Genomic DNA, 18,936 nt, shown 5'->3' on the forward strand with positions numbered 1-18,936 from the left:
ATGTGGGGTATTTTTTTGTGGACATATGGGGTATTCGTATGGTGGCATGTGGCGTATAATGCTCCCTGCATTATATTGAAGTCACTGCAATGCTCCCTGTATTATATGATGGTCACTGCCACTCTCCCTGTATTATATGTTGGTCACTGCGCTGCTCCATGTATTATATGGTGATTACTGCGATGCTCTCTGTATAATATAGTGGCCATTGCCACTCAATCGGCTGGTCACACCTCTTCAGCTTTGCACCGCCTCAATTTGGTGGGCCCCTACCATTGCATTCCCCCTGTGTGCCTTTCACTCCCCAGTCCGACACTGCAGATACACATTATTTTTTTAGGCCTACAGTACAGTGATCTAGGGAAAATAAACATAAACAAACATAAAGGTGATGCTCCATACTACAGATAAAACTTTAATTCATTTAAATTGTCTGTACCAGATTAAAAGCACCTCCATTGCCCATATTGCTATTTTGCTCTGTGTGTATATAGAGCAGGTAAAATAAGTATTGAACACATCAACATTTTTCTCAATAAATACATTTGTAAAGGAGCTATTTTAATGAAATTTTCACCACATGTCAGCAGCAACCCATGAAATCCACACATGCAGAGAAATCAAACCATAGATGTCCATAAATTAAGTTATGTGTAATAATGTGAAATGACACAGGGAAGAAGTATTGAACACATGAAGAAAGGGAGGTGCAAAAGGCATGGAAAGCCAAACAGCAGCTGAAATCTATCAGTAATTAGAAAGCAATCCTGTCCCTTGTCAGTTCAAATTAATATAAACTGATTCAGTCCCATCTGATGGCCTGTAAAAGTGTCTCATTACCAAGGTGTCACACAAGAAACATCTCATGATGGGTAAAAGCAAAGAGCTCTCTCAAGACCTTTGCAACCTTATTGTTGCAAAACATACTGATGGCATTGGTTTCAGAAGGATTTCTAAACTTCTGAATGTTTCAGTGAGCACTGTTGGGGCCATAATCCGTAAGTGGAAAGAACATCATTTAACCATAAACCGGCCACGACCAGGTGCTCCTCGCAAGATTTCTGACAGAGGAGTGAAAGGAATTATCAGAAGAGTTGTCCAAGAGCCAAGGACCACTTGTGGAGAGCTTCAGAAAGACCTGGAATTAGCAGGTACAATTGTTTCAAATAAAACAATAAGTAATGCACTCAACCGCCATGGCCTGTATGCACGCTCACCATGCAAGACTCCATTGCTAAAAAAAAAGCATGTTGAAGCTTGCTGCACAACATTTGGACAAACCTGTGAAATACTGGGATATATAGTCTGGTCAGATGAGACCAAAATTGAACTCTTTGGATGCTATAATACACACAATGTTTGGAGGAGAAATGGCACTGCACATTAACCCCCAAATATCTTACCAGAAGTTTGGAGATTGGAACATCATGGTGTGGAGCTGTTTTTCAGCATACGGTACTGGCATACTTCATTTAATTGAAGGGAGAATTAATGGAAAAATGTATCTATACATTCTTGATAAAAAGCTGCTGCCATCTACCAGGATGCTGAAGATGAAACAAGGATTTACATTTCAGCAAGACAATGATCCCAAACACACAGCCAAGGACACTCTCAATTTTTTTCAGAGAAAGAAAATAAAGCTGCTAGAATGGCCCAGCCAATCACCTGACTAGAATTCAATTACAAATCTATGGAAAGAACTAAAGATCACAGTTCATAGAAGAGGTCCACGGAACCTTCAAGATTTGAAGGGGTATATTTAATAAAGTGCGGGTTTTTAAAAGTGGAGATGTCTCCCATAGCAACCAATCAGATTCTACTTAACATTTACCTAGCACCTTCTAGAAGATAATAGCTAAAATCTGATTGGATGCTAGGGGCAACATCTCCAATTCTAAAAACCCGCACTTTAGTAACTATACCCGAATACTGTTTGTGTGGAAAAATGGGACAAAATCACACCTGAGCAATGCATGTGACTAGTTTCTCCATACAGGAGGCGTCTTGCAGCTGTCATTACCAACAAATGATTTTGTACAAAGTAATAAATACATTTCTGTAAGCGTGTTCAATACTTTTTCCCTGTGTCATTTCACATTATTACACACAACTTAATTTATGGACATCTATGGTTTGATTTGTTTGCATGTGTGCATTGCATTGGTTGTTGCTGACATTTGGTGAAGATTTAATTACAATAGCCCCAATACAAATATATTTACTGAGAAATATGTTGATGTGTTCAATACTTATTTTACCTGCTGCATGTATATGTGTATATATATATATATATATATATATATGTGTGTGTGTGTTTATAATTACTGGATATACTACAAGTTTCAATATCATTGCATGTAATAGCAAGCTGGTTATTATGTAATCTCGTACTGGAAGGAATATCTCACCCTCTACTGTAAATTGTCACTGATTAAAGTCACTTTAGAGATCAGTGATCAGTAAAAAAGCACTCTGCTTGCTCTGTGTCCTTATATGATAATGGAACTGTGGCTTTTAATATCTTGATAATTTACAATTCTAAGTGCATTATCCCATATGTAAATAAAAGACTTGTAGTAATAAAATGTTATATTGATAGTAAAATATGTTACTTAAGTGTGTTCATACTGCATTTTATTGCTAATTAAACAGTTGTGAGTTGATATGATCTCCACGCTATTTTGTCTAAATTGCTGCATATTATGTCATCATAAAAATAGGAAAGCATTAGTGCATGCAAAGAAAATAACATTGATTTTAGTGTTATCAATATTACTGCAGAATATATATAAATATGTACAGCTGTTGTATGAAGACAGCTTATTTTAATTGAATGTTGCCTGAGCTCTAATGTACTGTACAATCACGCCAGAGGAGACAAAAATGCCCAGACCTTGATTAAGCAATATAACATTGCAAAACAATTTGTACAGTGTTATGTCTTGTAAATTAAACACACATTGGAAGTTGGAATATAAACCTGTTTCCCAGCCCACAAGTCTTGTTGCTAGGTTACGCTCTTACATAATTTTAGCAGTAATGTAATTAATTTTGTTAACAGTGCAGCCTCATATTATACAACTGCAAAATGAGACTACGGTAGAGTTCGGTCATGTGATCCTGACATGTGAAGCGGAAGGAGAGCCCATTCCAGAGATTACATGGAAGAGAGCTAGCGATGGAAAGACGTTCTATGATGGAGACAAGGTGAGATTTATTTATTTATTCGTTTTTTTTTCTTTGTTTTCACAGGTCAGAAAAAAAAATGCAAGACAGCTGAAGAAACTGTACTTCTTTTACAGAGCCATCAACAAAACATTCTGAAATCAATTGAGTAAACTCAATATAGTATATTATAAATTGAAAGTACTGTAACCAAGACAAAGGGAGGGATAGGTAACAAAGTAGGAAAGGGGAGTGGGCAAGGGGGATTGTGGGCGTAGGAAAGGGGAGTGGGCAAGGGGTATTGTGGGCGCATACATTTTGATCATCTTACGAACAAAGGTTTATCTTTATTTTAGATGTGTTTGTGGAAGGGTCACAGCAAACAGCATTAATTTGGAACCTATAAGACAAACAACTTATTTCATTGGCCTGGTCATAGGTATGATGTTGGGTTATGCATTATGAGAAGGGTGGTTAGTTTTGGCTTTGTGTAAATACCAAATTTACCCAAACACATGTCCCAAATCATGTAGACATTATGGTATGGCATGTCGTTTTTGAGTTCCTGTGAGGACGTAGGAAAAGGGGATGTTCCAATTAATGGCTAGAACATATTTATCAGCTGCCAAAACATGTGATACAACATTTTTAGACTGTTTAAGATTTTGAGCAGAGTAGAACAGAAGGAATGGATTGAGGATATTTTTGGAGGTCTTTTGTTCTAGATAAATTGGACCAGACTTTTCTTGATATTGCATAGCAAAATTAGTAGACCATCAAATGGGATTGTCTGGAAAAGATACAACCATTAGATGACACTTATATTAACCAGTGTGCTCCTGCTCAGCTGTAAGATGGTTAGCTGGATTTACAGTAGCAGATCAACTTGGCATGAAGTTTGGAAAATAGTAGGGGGGATAGCTAAAAGTTATGCAAACTCCCAAACATGTTATCTTTTTCTTCTACCATTTCCAATTTCAATTAATTTCCAGGCAGTATTACTTCCAAGGGGTGACTCAAGGCTCTGATTTTGAATAGTTGATCATATAGACATAACTTGAGATTTCCATGTAGTGATGCCATGCCTTACTTAGAAGTTTGGTGGGGAAATTTCCAGGGAAGTAGTGTGAATAATCTGTCATACATTAAATCATTAGAAGTACTTTCCCCAAACTTGTGCAACTAAAGTTATGTTTGTGAGTACAACCAGCCAGTTTGCTTTCATTATTTACATTTCACTATCCTTTTCCCTTTTGTTACCTAGTTTGTCCACATTGTAACAAATTCCACAGTCTGGGATGAGTATAACATACATATCAGTAGCCATTATTTCATATGTAAGGTCACATGAGTAACTAATTGGGTGAATCTGGGCTTGGTTTAGGCTAATCAGAAATTACTTTGAAAAATTGAAGTGTTGCTTATTTCTACTCTGACATTTGAATAGGTATACCCCAAATTACTGTGTTCTAATTAGAGATGTGTGGTTCGGTTCTCCAGAAATCCAAATCCAACCAAATTTCGTGAATCCAGACAGAAACGAGACGCGGTTCTAATCTCTTGAGAACTGGATAGATCCGAGTCGCAGTTCTGATCTTCCCACGGTTCAGAATTTAGATTTTGCATTAAAATTTTGTATTTGCATTGCAAAAATTACATGATTTTAGCTGTTTTTAAAAACATTTTATCAATTGATTCTTGAAAAAAAACAAACAGATCTAAACCAAAAACCAAAACACTTGAGCGTGGGTTTGCAAAAGCAAAAATCAAAACACGAAGATGAATTCAGATCCAAAACCAAAACAGGTGGGTCAGTGCACAGCTCTAGTTATGATATACTTGTAATAGCTATGTAAAATTTAAGGGGATATGTATCTAGTACAGTATAGAATTTTATAATCATAGAAATAAATAGCCATGTATCACAAATTTAGAGCTATAACCTGATTTGCAGAACAAAACAAAATGTTTATGTGATAACAAGACTAATGCCAGCATTATTGAGGATCATTAAAGGTAGATTACACACATTATATGAAAACCTTATGCTTTATCAGTTATCAACCCATGTGTTACTTCCTGGTCCATCATCCATGATATCACAATTGCAAAGCCTTCACAGCAGAGAGAACACATTACATGTCCTCTATCCAATCATTAAATGTATCCAATTTGAAACAACTCTCTCCTTTTCCGTAAACTGTTCCAAATGAACATCAATTAAGTTATATCGTAAGTTTCAACAATTAAAAAAATCTTATGTAATGTCCCATAATGGAAAAATACCTTCCTGTCCGCACTTCCCCCATCCCCAATTTTTTTTGCTTAATCTGCCCACCCACTAAATATAGCTTCAAATACTATTTATCCTAAGAAAGGCATCCAAACCATGTTTTTATTATTTTAGAGGGTTTGCTATCACCAACTCATGTGGTAAGGAATGTGCAGCTCCTCTGTCTTCTGCATGGGGATTGGTACAAAAAGTTACTAGACAGGTGTTTGTATTGGTCACGGTCACAGATGTGTCCTTTTTAACTGTTGTTTCAGTCGCACCAGATCCCATTCATCTCAGTCCTGCCAAGCACCTGTTTTGTTCAAAATATGCATCTTATTGGCATAATTAAAACAACTAGAAGCAATAAAACTAGATCAATGGGTTGTGCGACATTTGTACATCTGTGTGTGACTGAATCTGTGTTAAAATGACTCCGAGGGAAGTGTCAGCAGCTTTTCCTCAGTTCCATTCTGCTTTCTCTGCGACTTTGTACATGTGTTATATAGGGGTGTGCACCGGCCACTTTTCGTGTTTTGTGTTTTGGTTTTGGATCTGGATCTTTCTTCGTGTTTTGGATCTGGATTGGTTTTGCCAAAACCACCCTTCCGTGTTTTGGGTTCTGGGTTTTGTGTTTTGGATCTGTATTTTTTTGAAAAAAAGCATAAAAACAGCTAAAATCACAGAATTTGTAGGTTTTTCTGCTCCTATGCTATTATTAACCTCAATAACCTTAATTTCCACTCATTTCCAGTCTATTCTGAACACCTCACACCTCACAATAGTGTTTTTATGTCCAAAAGGTTGCACCGAGGTAGCTGGATGACTATGCTAAGCGACACGAGTGGGCGGCACAAACACGTGACCCATCTAGGAGTGACACTGCAGTGGCAGGCAGGATGGCAGTTAGAAAAACTAGGCCCCAAACTGTACATAATGCAAAGAAAAAAAGAGGTGCAAGATGGAATTGTCCTTGGGCCCTCCCACCCACCCTTATGTTGTATAAACAGGACATGCACACTTTAACAAATCAATCATTTCAGCGCCAGGGTCTGCCACACAACTGTGGCTGAAATGATTGGTTCGTTTGGGCCCCCACAAAACAAGCTGGCAATTAATGTGTCCCTGCACAAACTGGCTCTACGGAGGCAAGATGTCATCCTCATCCTCCTCATCCACCGATTCCTCACCCTCTTCAGTGTGTACATCCTCATCCTCACAAAGTATTAACTCGTCCCCACTTGAATCCACCACCACAGGTCCCTCTGTACCTTCTGGAGGCTGGTCTCCCTGGAAGAGCTGATAATTCATTTTGATGAACATCATCTTCTCCACATTCTGTGGAAGCAACCTCCTACGCCTTTCGCTGACAAGGTTCCCGGCTGCACTAAACACTCTTTCGGAGTACACACTGGAGGGGGGGCAACTCAGGTAAAATAGAGCCAGTTTGTACAGGGGCCTCCAAATTGCCTCTTTTTCCTGCCAGTACAGGTATGGACTGTCTGACATGCCTACTTGGATGCTGTCACCGATGTAATCCTCCACCATTCTGTCAATGGTGACAGTATCATATGCAGTGACAGTAGACATGTCAGAAATTGTTGCCAGGTCCTTCAGTCCGGACCAGATGTCCAAACTTGGTCCTGCCTGCCCTGCATCACCGCCAGCGGGTTGCTTAGGATACCTAAGTTTTTTCCTGGCAGCCCCAGTTGCGGGAGAAAATGAAGAAGGAGCCGTTGACGTGTCACGTTCCGCTTCAGCTGACAGTGTGTTCACCAGCAGGTCTTTGCACCTCTGCAGGCTTGTGTCGGCCGGAAAGAGAGACACCACATAGGCTTTAAACCTAGGATCGAGCACGGTGGCCAAAATGTAGTGGTCTGATTTCAACAGATTGACCACCCTGGAATCCTGGCAAAGCGAATGAAGGGCTTCATCCACAAGTCCCACATGCCGAGCGGAATCGCTCCGTCTTAGCTCCTCCTTCACTTTCTCCAGCTGCTTCTGCAAAAGCCTGATGAGGGGAATGACCTGACTCAAGCTGGCAGTGTCTGAACTGACTTCACGTGTGGCAAGTTCGAAGGGCTGAAGAACCTTGCACAACACGGAAATCATTCTCCACTGCGCTTGAGTCAGGTGCATACCCCCTCCTTTGCCTATGTCATAGGTGGATGTATAGGCTTGTATGGCCTTTTGCTGCTCCTCCATCCTCTGAAGCATATAGAGGGTTGAGTTCCACCGCGTCACAACCTCTTGCTTCAGGTGATGGCGGGGCAGGTTCAAGAGTGTTTGCTGGCGCTCCAGTCTTCGGCACGCAGTCGCTGAATGGCGAAAGTGGCCAGAAATTTTTCGGGCCACCCAAAGCGTCTCCTGCACGCCCCTGTCGCTTTTCAGAAAATTCTGCACCACCAAGTTTATTGTGTGAGCAAAACATGGGACGTGCTGGAATTTGCCCAGATGTAATGCCCGCACAATATTGGTGGCGTTGTCAGATATCACAAATCCCCAGGAGAGTCTAAGTGGGGTAAGCCACTGGGCGATGATTTCCCTCAGTTTCTCTAAGAGGTTGTCGGCGGTGTGCCTCTTACTGAAACCGGTGATACACAGCGTAGCCTGCCTTGTAACGAGCTGGCGTTTCTGAGATGCTGCTACTGGTGACGCTGCTGCTGTTGCTGCGTAAGGTGATACATCTACCCAGTGGGCTGTCACAGTCATATAGTCCTTAGTCTGCCCTGTTCCACTTGTCCACATGTCCGTGGTTAAGTGGACATTGTGTACAACGGCATTTTTCAGGACACTGAGGACACTTTTTCTGACGTTTCTGTACAGTCTCGGTATCGCCTGCCTAGTGAAGTGGAATCTAGACGGGATTTGGAACCGGGGACACACTACCTCCATCAATTGTCTAAATCCCACTGCACTAATGGCGGATACCGGACGCACGTCTAACACCAACATAGCAGTCAAGGCCTCAGTTATACGTTTTGCTTCAGGATGACTGCTGTCGTACTTCATCCTCCTCGCTAAGGACTGTTGGAGGGTCAATTGTTTAGTAAAAGTAGTGGTGTTCCTACTTCCTCTCTGGGATGATGAACGACTCCCAGCAGCAGCAGCAACAGCAGCAGCGGCAGCAGTAGGCGTAGCAATGCAGGATCCTCCGGAGGAATCCCGGATAGGAGAGTCAGTCATGCCAGTGATATGGCCTGCAGGACTACTTCCGATCCTGACTAAGGAGGAAATTGACGAGGAGGGAGTTGACGGTGTGGTTTGCAGGCGCTTGGATACAACAGGACAACGGGATTTAGGTGTCCCTGGACTGCTTACGGTCTGAGCCAAAGTTTCTGAACTTGACAGTAACTTTTTATGAACGCGCTGCAGGTGCCGTATAAGGGAGGATGTTCCTAGGTGGTTGACGTCCCTACCCCTACTTATTTCACCTTTACATATGGTACATATGGCAAGACAGTTGTTGTCCGGATTTGGATAGAAATATTGCCAGACCAAAGAGGTGGAATGTTTGGTCTTCTGCCCAGGCATGACCGTGATGGGCTTTTTCATCCCACGGACAACAACTGTCTCCCCCGGAGCCTGATTTAAACAAACCACATCACCATCAGAATCCTCCTCGCCAACTTCCTCCTCAGCGCCAGCTACACCAGTATCCTCATCCTGTTGTACTTCAACAGTGACATCTTCAATTTGCATATCAGCAAGTGGACTGTGGGTGCTCCTTTCAGCACTTGCAGGGGGCGTGCAAATGGTGGAAAGAGCCACCTCTTCCCGTCCAGTGCTGGGAAGGTCAGGCATCGCAACCACCACCACACTTGGACTCTCTTTGGGGATTTGTGATATCTTCTTAGAAAGCACAGTTCTTCGCTGTGCTTTTGCCAGCTTAACTCTTTTGATTTTTTTAGTGGGAGGAGTGCTTCCATCGTCATGTGAAGCTGAACCACTAGTCATGAACATACTAGGGATCGACCTTAGCCGTTCCTTGCCACTCCGTGTCGTAAATGGCATATTGGCAAGTTTACGTTTCTCTTCAGCTGATTTAAATGTCTTTTTCAAGGTCATTTTCCTGAACTTTGCCATTTGGGATTGTATGTGCCCTCTACTATGACATTGGGCATCGGCCTTGGCAGACGACGTTGATGGCATGTTATCGTCTATGTCATGACTAGTGGCAGCAGCTTCAGCACTAGGAGGAAGTGGTTCTTGATCTTTCTCTATTTTATTTTTATCGGAGAAAGTTTGGTCCTCCATTTATGTTATATCGATTTGATATATACGTGCGGCTAAACACAGAAAATAAATTTTTTTTTGGTTCGGACTGGAGTGTACTTTGTGGGTTACAGCACCCTTTAACGGTCAAGCCAGCCGGCCCTTTACTTATGACACAGGCGCACTCTTGGCACTACTTTGTTGATGCACATGCGGCTACTGCGCACACAATTCACAAACACAGAAAATAATTTTTTTTTGGTTTGGACTGGAGTGTACTTTGGGGGTTACAGCACCCTTTAACGGTCAAGCCAGCCGGCCCTTTACTTATGACACAGGCGCACGCTTGGCACTACTTTGTTGATGCACGTGCGGCTACTGCGCACACAATTCACAAACACAGAAAATAATTTTTTTTTGGTTTGGACTGGAGTGTACTTTCGGGGGTTACAGCACCCTTTAACGGTCAAGCCAGCCGGCCCTTTACTTATGACACAGGGGCACTCTTGGCACTACTTTGTTGATGCACGTGCGGCTACTGCGCACACAATTCACAAACACAGAAAATAATTTTTTTTTAGGTTTGGACTCGAGTGTACTTTCGGGGGTTACAGCACCCTTAACGGTCAAGCCAGCCGGCCCTTTACTTATGACACAGGCGCACGCTTGGCACTACTTTGTTGATGCACGTGCGGCTACTGCGCACACAATTCACAAACACAGAAAATAATTTTTTTTTGGTTTGGACTGGAGTGTACTTTCGGGGGTTACAGCACCCTTTAACGGTCAAGCCAGCCGGCCCTTTACTTATGACACAGGGGCACTCTTGGCACTACTTTGTTGATGCACGTGCGGCTACTGCGCACACAATTCACAAACACAGAAAATAATTTTTTTTTAGGTTTGGACTGGAGTGTACTTTCGGGGGTTACAGCACCCTTAACGGTCAAGCCAGCCGGCCCTTTACTTATGACACAGGCGCACGCTTGGCACTACTTTGTTGATGCACGTGCGGCTACTGCGCACACAATTCACAAACACAGAAAATAATTTTTTTTTGGTTTGGACTGGAGTGTACTTTCGGGGGTTACAGCACCCTTTAACGGTCAAGCCAGCCGGCCCTTTACTTATGACACAGGCGCACGCTTGGCACTACTTTGTTGATGCACGTGCGGCTACTGCGCACACAATTCACAAACACAGAAAATAATTTTTTTTTAGGTTTGGACTGGAGTGTACTTTCGGGGGTTACAGCACCCTTAACGGTCAAGCCAGCCGGCCCTTTACTTATGACACAGGCGCACGCTTGGCACTACTTTGTTGATGCACGTGCGGCTACTGCGCACACAATTCACAAACACAGAAAATAATTTTTTTTTTGGTTTGGACTGGAGTGTACTTTCGGGGGTTACAGCACCCTTAACGGTCAAGCCAGCCGGCCCTTTACTTATGACACAGGCGCACGCTTGGCACTACTTTGTTGATGCACGTGCGGCTACTGCGCACACAATTCACAAACACAGAAAATAATTTTTTTTTTGGTTTGGACTGGAGTGTACTTTCGGGGGTTACAGCACCCTTAACGGTCAAGCCAGCCGGCCCTTTACTTATGACACAGGCGAACGCTTGACACTACTTTGTTGATGCACGTGCGGCTACTGCGCACACAATTCACAAACACAGAAAATAATTTTTTTTTGGTTTGGACTGGAGTGTACTTTCAGGGGTTACAGCACCCTTTAACGGTCAAGCCAGCCGGCCCTTTACTTATGACACAGGCGCACGCTTGGCACTACTTTGTTGATGCACGTGCGGCTACTGCGCACACAATTCACAAACACAGAAAATAATTTTTTTTTGGTTTGGACTGGAGTGTACTTTCGGGGGTTACAGCACCCTTTAACGGTCAAGCCAGCCGGCCCTTTACTTATGACACAGGGGCACTCTTGGCACTACTTTGTTGATGCACGTGCGGCTACTGCGCACACAATTCACAAACACAGAAAATAATTTTTTTTTAGGTTTGGACTGGAGTGTACTTTCGGGGGTTACAGCACCCTTAACGGTCAAGCCAGCCGGCCCTTTACTTATGACACAGGCGCACGCTTGGCACTACTTTGTTGATGCACGTGCGGCTACTGCGCACACAATTCACAAACACAGAAAATAATTTTTTTTTGGTTTGGACTGGAGTGTACTTTCGGGGGTTACAGCACCCTTTAACGGTCAAGCCAGCCGGCCCTTTACTTATGACACAGGCGCACGCTTGGCACTACTTTGTTGATGCACGTGCGGCTACTGCGCACACAATTCACAAACACAGAAAATAATTTTTTTTTAGGTTTGGACTGGAGTGTACTTTCGGGGGTTACAGCACCCTTAACGGTCAAGCCAGCCGGCCCTTTACTTATGACACAGGCGCACGCTTGGCACTACTTTGTTGATGCACGTGCGGCTACTGCGCACACAATTCACAAACACAGAAAATAATTTTTTTTTTGGTTTGGACTGGAGTGTACTTTCGGGGGTTACAGCACCCTTAACGGTCAAGCCAGCCGGCCCTTTACTTATGACACAGGCGCACGCTTGGCACTACTTTGTTGATGCACGTGCGGCTACTGCGCACACAATTCACAAACACAGAAAATAATTTTTTTTTTGGTTTGGACTGGAGTGTACTTTCGGGGGTTACAGCACCCTTAACGGTCAAGCCAGCCGGCCCTTTACTTATGACACAGGCGCACGCTTGGCACTACTTTGTTGATGCACGTGCGGCTACTGCGCACACAATTCACAAACACAGAAAATATATTATTTTTTTAGCACTTGGGGGGAGCACCCCTGATGGACAGAGCACCCCCTGGACAACACTACAGCACCCCTTTAGGACTGGGACACTGCACAGGACTTTGGAGTGGACACAGCCCCTATGGAGAACTGACTGCACAACACAGTCCAGCCAGCCCCTATGGACTTTGAAGTAGTGGACACAGCCCCTATTAACAACAGCAGCACAGCACAACACAGCCAGCCCCTATGGACTTTGAAGTAGTGGACAACAGCAGCACTACACTACACTACACTACACAGCACTAACTCCCACCCTCCCTCTTCACTGTCCACAGCCGAGTGAGAAAATGGCGCCGACGCGGGTACCTTATATAGGATCCAAAACCCGCGAGACTCGGAAGGCGGGATGATGACGTTTTGCCTCGATGTCAGATCCGAGTCAGGCGGGAAAAGTCGAGCCTGACTCGGATCGGACTCGGATCGGGGGGGCTCGGGGGGGTTCGGATTTCAGAAATCCGAACCCGCTCACCCCTAGTGTTATACCAATTCCTGTGTGGTTAAAGTTGCAGCCCGGCATTTCTGGTACACTGGGAGAGGTTTTTCAATGCGTCTGTGATGTGATGTGACTAAGACACAAAATTTAAAGAGAAACATGGTCCACTACTCCTCTCTGAGTGTCTCAGTCACGCTGGGTCATCTTGTGGCATATGGCGTAAAGATGACCAGTAAGTGATGACTCATCTGTAGTTATAGATATTAGGATACCTGTAAGGAACTTTTTTCAAGAGAAAATATAATGTGTGTGCTATGCGCTTGAAATATAAAAAGCTGCTCAATAATATATATAGGAAATAGATAAAATTCAGGATTAAGCGCTTTTAAAATGACTCTAGAAAAAGACAGACTCTTATAAATATATTCCTCCCACAATATATGTGGAGTAAATGCATATGATGTTTATAGTCTTTTCAGACTAGTTGGAGGAGTGGGAATTTAGCAACAATGTCCCGATAGTAGTCCGTACAGGCAGCCCCTGACTGTCCCTACCTTATACCCAGTGCTGAGTTTCTTCCTCCGGGGTTGTCTGCAGTAGCGCGGCGTATGATGTGAAGGATAGCTATCATGTGGCTGAACACTCGTGGGGGACGCTGGTTGTTTTTCTCCCTCCGGGGATTTCTCCTCTCAACACGGTGCACGCTGTGTGTAGAGCCCGCGGCGCTAGATGGTGATGTCAGACGCTTGCTGGACACTGGTTATTTTCTCCCTCCGGGGATTTCTCCTCTCAGTACGGTGCATGCTGTATGTGGAACCCGCGGCACTAGGTGGTGACGTCAGGCGCTTGCAAAATCTTTCTGGACCTGGTTATCAATCGTGCAACAAGTGTTCCCTTTCTCCTCCTTACTCTCCAAGGATGAGTGTTGAAGTTACTGTCTCCCTTAAAAAACAAAATTTTATTCTCCAAAACAGGAAGGGGTAAAACCGGAAATCCTCCAAAAAAAAGCGGCAACAGGCATGTTTTTTGGTTATTCCATTTAAAAAAAAAATTTATTCTTAAAAGTCTTTTAAGAGTCTGGTCTGTCTTTTCTAAAAAATAAAAGTGTGTATAAAATCAATGTGTATTAGAGGGACAACGATGAAGTAATTTATAAAGAACTGTTTTATAAAAAAGTAATTAAAAATACTGTTTTATTAAAAATTGTTTTATAAAAAATTTGTTTCAGAAAAAAGCTTTTAACTCTATATCTATATTCAACCCATTTGGTTCTAATGTATTGAGATTGAAGCAGAAACCAAATGGATCTTCAATCTCAATACATTAGAACCAAATGGGTTGAATATAGATATAGAGTTAAAAGCTTTTTTATGAAACAAATTTTTTATAAAACAATTTTTTATAAAACAGTATTTTTAATTACTTTTTTATAAAACAGTTCTTTATAAATTACTTCATCGTTGTCCCTCTAATACACATTGATTTTATACACACTTTTATTTTTTAGAAAAGACAGACCAGACTCTTAAAAGACTTTTAAGAATAAAATTTTTTTTAAATGGAATAACCAAAAAACATGCCTGTTGCCGCTTTTTTTGGAGGATTTCCGGTTTTACCCCTTCCTGTTTTGGAGAATAAAATTTTGTTTTTTAAGGGAGACAGTAACTTCCACACTCATCCTTGAAAAAGAACCACAATAGGTTCGAAACGCGTTGGAGAGTAAGGAGGAGAAAGGGAACACTTGTTGCACGATTGATCACCAGGTCCGGAAAGATTTTGCAAGCGCCTGACGTCACCACCTAGTGCCGCGGGTTCCACATACAGCATGCACCGTACTGAGAGGAGAAATCCCCGGAGGGAGAAAATAACCAGTGTCCAGCAAGCGTCTGACATCACCATCTAGCGCCGCGGGCACTACACACAGCGTGCATCGTGTTGAGAGGAGAAATCCCCGGAGGGAGAAAAACAACCAGCGTCCCCCACGAGTGTTCAGCCACGTGATAGCTATCCTTCACATAATCCGCCACGCAACTGCAGACAACCCCGGAGGAAGAAACTCAGCACTGGGTATAAGGTAGGGACAGTCAGGGGCTGCCTGTACGGACTACTATCGGGACATTGTTGCTAGATTCCCACTCCTCCAACTAGTCTGAAAAGACTATAAACATCATATGCATTTACTCCACATATATTGTGGGAGGAATATATTTATAAGAGTCTGTCTTTTTCTAGAGTCATTTTAAAAGCGCTTAATCCTGAATTTTAAGGAACTTTTTTCAGTGTCCTCAAATCTAGTGTTCCATACTTCTCCTTGGGGTGTCCATTCTTCTTCTCTTCTTGTAAGTGAAAATAGTCACTATATATTTGAAAAATCCAAGCATCTGGGCTCTTCCTTACACAGGTAATGAAGAAGATATAATGGATATATCCTGCTTATCTGGTAACTCCGTTACTGTGCGCAGTCTACATACACTAGTACAGGCACCTTCATTCATCAAACTTGTGTTTTTGGAGTTTGAATGCAGGAACTCATGTTATTTTAGATGATGAGTGTTCCTGGAGCCCTAGTTCTTCCTATGTTATCCCTCCACGCATGCCAACACTCTCTGTGTGCATTTGTAAACTCATGTCATGGATGTGTTCTAACACTACTAGGTCAGACCTGGCCATGTGTAGAGTTAAACTAACTAATTAGGTTCCCCTCCACTTCCCTATCTAACATAAGGCTACTACTTTCCTGTTCAGCAGATGACCTCCCTTCTCCTATCCCAAAAAATTGGTTGTCCTGAATAACCATATATTGCTGAAGTATAAATATTCATTGTCATACATATATTGCAATTGAATACACCCCCACAATTGTAAACCTGGTATTACAAAGAAATACAACCCCCCTCCGAACCTGCTACAGAAACCACCAGCAACTTGATCTCTTAGGGCTCTATTTACTACAATATTGCATTAAAATGCGAATTTAGGAAATATCACAGGGGTTTATTAAAAATCCCTTGCAGGGACAGAGCTTGCGATAAAGCTCTCTTCCTGCAAATTCCCTCCGCCACCTTATCACTGTATTTTACGGAAAAAATACAGTGACAAGGTGCCGCACATGCACCGAACAGCAGCCACTACTCTACCCTTGCGACCGCAACCCCCCTGCAACCGTGATTCCCCCCTCCCTTCATTTTACTTACCTCCAGTGATTGCAGCTCCAGTGATGTCCTCCCCCAAGACTCTGGTCAGCTGTTTTATGCAGCAGCTGGCATGGGTCACAGTGCAGGAGCCGGGAGACTAGCTGATTGGAGCCACGGAGGACATCACCGGAGCACCGATCACCCTTGATGCAGGTATGTGGTAGTTTGTTTTTGCAGTGATCAGCTTGTGGTCTGTTTAGACTACACGGCTGATCACTGGGACCCGGCTCCCGACTTTGCTCTGCCTGTTAGAGCAGAATAGGAGTCAGGGAACCTGGGGAGACCCTGGATAACGCCATCTCCAGGAGGCATTATCATCACATGGATTCCCCTGGTATTTTTTCACATTTTATTTTAAGTAAATCTCAGGGAGATCACATTTCCCATTACAATTATGAGAAATGCGATCTGCTTACTAAAAATGTGTGATAATTAGGGCTTGGAGTAGAATTTAGGAATTCTACTCCAACTGCTCTTTAGTAACTTTATGTGAAATTAAAATAATGTGAAATGGGTGTTAAAACACCCTTGTTCACGTTATTTTAGTACAAATACTGTTAATAAATAGAGCCCTTATTCTTCAGTGGTCATTCATGGCTGAACAATTTTCCTGGAATGACCCCACCAGTAACATAAAGATTTTGCTGAAATGTAGGTATTGCAAAGTGCAGTCTACAAGATTCAATGCCTCTCAGACCTTATTAAACATTGTCCTTCAAAATGTCATTGTTTTTGAAGCTCTGTCACTAAGCATCTTACTGAAACCCAGTAATCATTGTGTATTATGGTAGCAAAACTTTGGTACACATCTATGGGGTGCAAGGGAATATTAGGGATGCTACTGGCTGCAAAGACTTTTTGCCCAACCATTCCAGGAGGCATTTTTCTTTGAATCTCCCCCTCAGATACAGAACAACTCAAACACAGCAATCATTTTGATATACTGTAATTACTTAATTACTAACTGATTTATGTTGTATAAAAAAAATTCTTCAGAATAAATGCTATGATTTATGGTCATTATTTCTTTAAAAGAAAACTTTACTTTTATATGAATAAAATCTGAGTTTGACACGTTTTGCACATTCTGTTCAATAGTATTTAATTATTTAAATGAAAAGGAAAAAATATATACACATGAAAACCACAGTGACACATGACAAATATAGAGAAAGCTATTTGGAAATGAAAATCCATTTAGGAGTCCTTTGATTGAAGTGCAAATATTAACATTGTTGCTATTTGACATTGGAAACTTTCCTAATCCCTCTCAGTAAACTCATATTACCAATGCTTTATTTTCAGACTTTTAGCTGACCCAGGCTAATTAGCATCATTAGAGAAACCCGTGACAGCCCTCCCAAATTATGATAGCATCATTATACCAAAGACCAGGTATAGCATTTAAATAGACAGGAAATGAACAACATGCAGGTTCCATATAATACCGAATTTTCATCTTGGCTTGTTGGGCTTCAAGAACTTAAGGAAGCTACTATCACTGATTCTATCATGAGAAAAAAGTACATACAGTAAGAACTCCCATTAAGGAACATTATAAAATCCAGAGATGGATCCAGAGGTTGTATGTAGGAGGAGTGACTTTAAACGTGTTGCATACCAATTGGTCACATAACACATTGCACTCATGACACTCAATGTATCCTTTAAAGCCTGTAGACAATGAACCTTATAATCGAGTATAAAGCTTTCCAAATTTTACCATTACAATTTGCTGTGCTTATGGCAATGTGTTTCAGACATCTATAAAATTAAATAATTTTGAATATTTTAAGCCCTACACAAGAAATATATTTTTCTTATAAACAAACAAACTTTATGCTATGACAAAATTATAATACGGTTTAGTAATGTTAATTTATATACAGCCTACCTATTAGGAGGTACTTAATGGAGCCACATTACAAGCTTGGAACAAATGTGTATATTTGACCATATACAGCAAAAAGTGCGCATCTTGCAGTGTGCCAGACGATTATCTGTACATTTGGTTTGCTGTCCGTCATTATTAGTGCCCACCCTGCCATACTGTATATCAGGTGCAGAAGAGAGGTCTAAAAATACGCGTATTTACACTTTAGTCCTGTTACGCTTACTCAAGGATAAATGAAGATACAACTGAAATGTGTGCATCTCTTTATCTTATTGTGATGTGAACACATATAAGATACATTCCACAAAGCCACTTACGTTGAACTCGGCATCAAATCCTCTAACTGGTACCAATCATTATAGAAATAACACATGCAGGAAACCAGTCAGACTCAAACCCATGACCCCAGCTGCTATGCTGCCCTGATTTAGTATGTTACCCATTAGGATCAGACATTTGTGACATTACTACAAGATAAGATTGGCTTACTGTATTTTTAAACCCTTCATAACTAGGGTCCATGGTATTGTATCTGAAGCAGCTTCTGATTCCTTACAGCCGTCCTCATTTACGTTGATCTTTGGAAGAAGGACTATTAGCAGTAGATAGAAACTCCCTTAATTTAAATGGGGGTTGAGCTTTTAGCTCTACTGCTCTGACTCTATGGATCTTGCTTCCTAACACAGTTTGAGAGACCTCCACTCTAAAATCCTTCAAAAACAGACTCAACATCTAACGCATTTCACTAATGTTCCTTTAGTTCCTAAAAAACATAACCCAGATGCTTAGTTTTCTTTTCTGTTAAGCTTGTTTTCGTATCTTGTGTTTTTTAAATGCACATATAAAAGACTATGGGCAAAATTTACTAAGCGGCGGGTTCTAAACCTCGGCGGTTTGGTGGCAGTTTGTC

General features: G+C 41.9%; 1 protein-coding gene across 2 annotated transcripts in view; it reads left to right on the forward strand.

Moving 5' to 3' along the window:
• NCAM2 (neural cell adhesion molecule 2) overlaps positions 1-18,936 on the forward strand; it is a 342,401-nt gene that overhangs the window by 191,685 nt on the left and 131,780 nt on the right. For both annotated transcript variants that reach the window (XM_088481682.1, XM_088481683.1), the window contains exon 8: positions 3,065-3,210. In XM_088481682.1, coding sequence (XP_088337808.1) covers positions 3,065-3,210 — 146 coding nt within the window. The remainder of the gene's footprint in view (positions 1-3,064; positions 3,211-18,936) is intronic.

This window comes from Taudactylus pleione, unplaced genomic scaffold (assembly GCF_031769625.1).
Source record: "Taudactylus pleione unplaced genomic scaffold, aTauple2 ptg000276l, whole genome shotgun sequence".
Taxonomy (NCBI): Eukaryota; Metazoa; Chordata; class Amphibia; order Anura; family Myobatrachidae; genus Taudactylus; species Taudactylus pleione.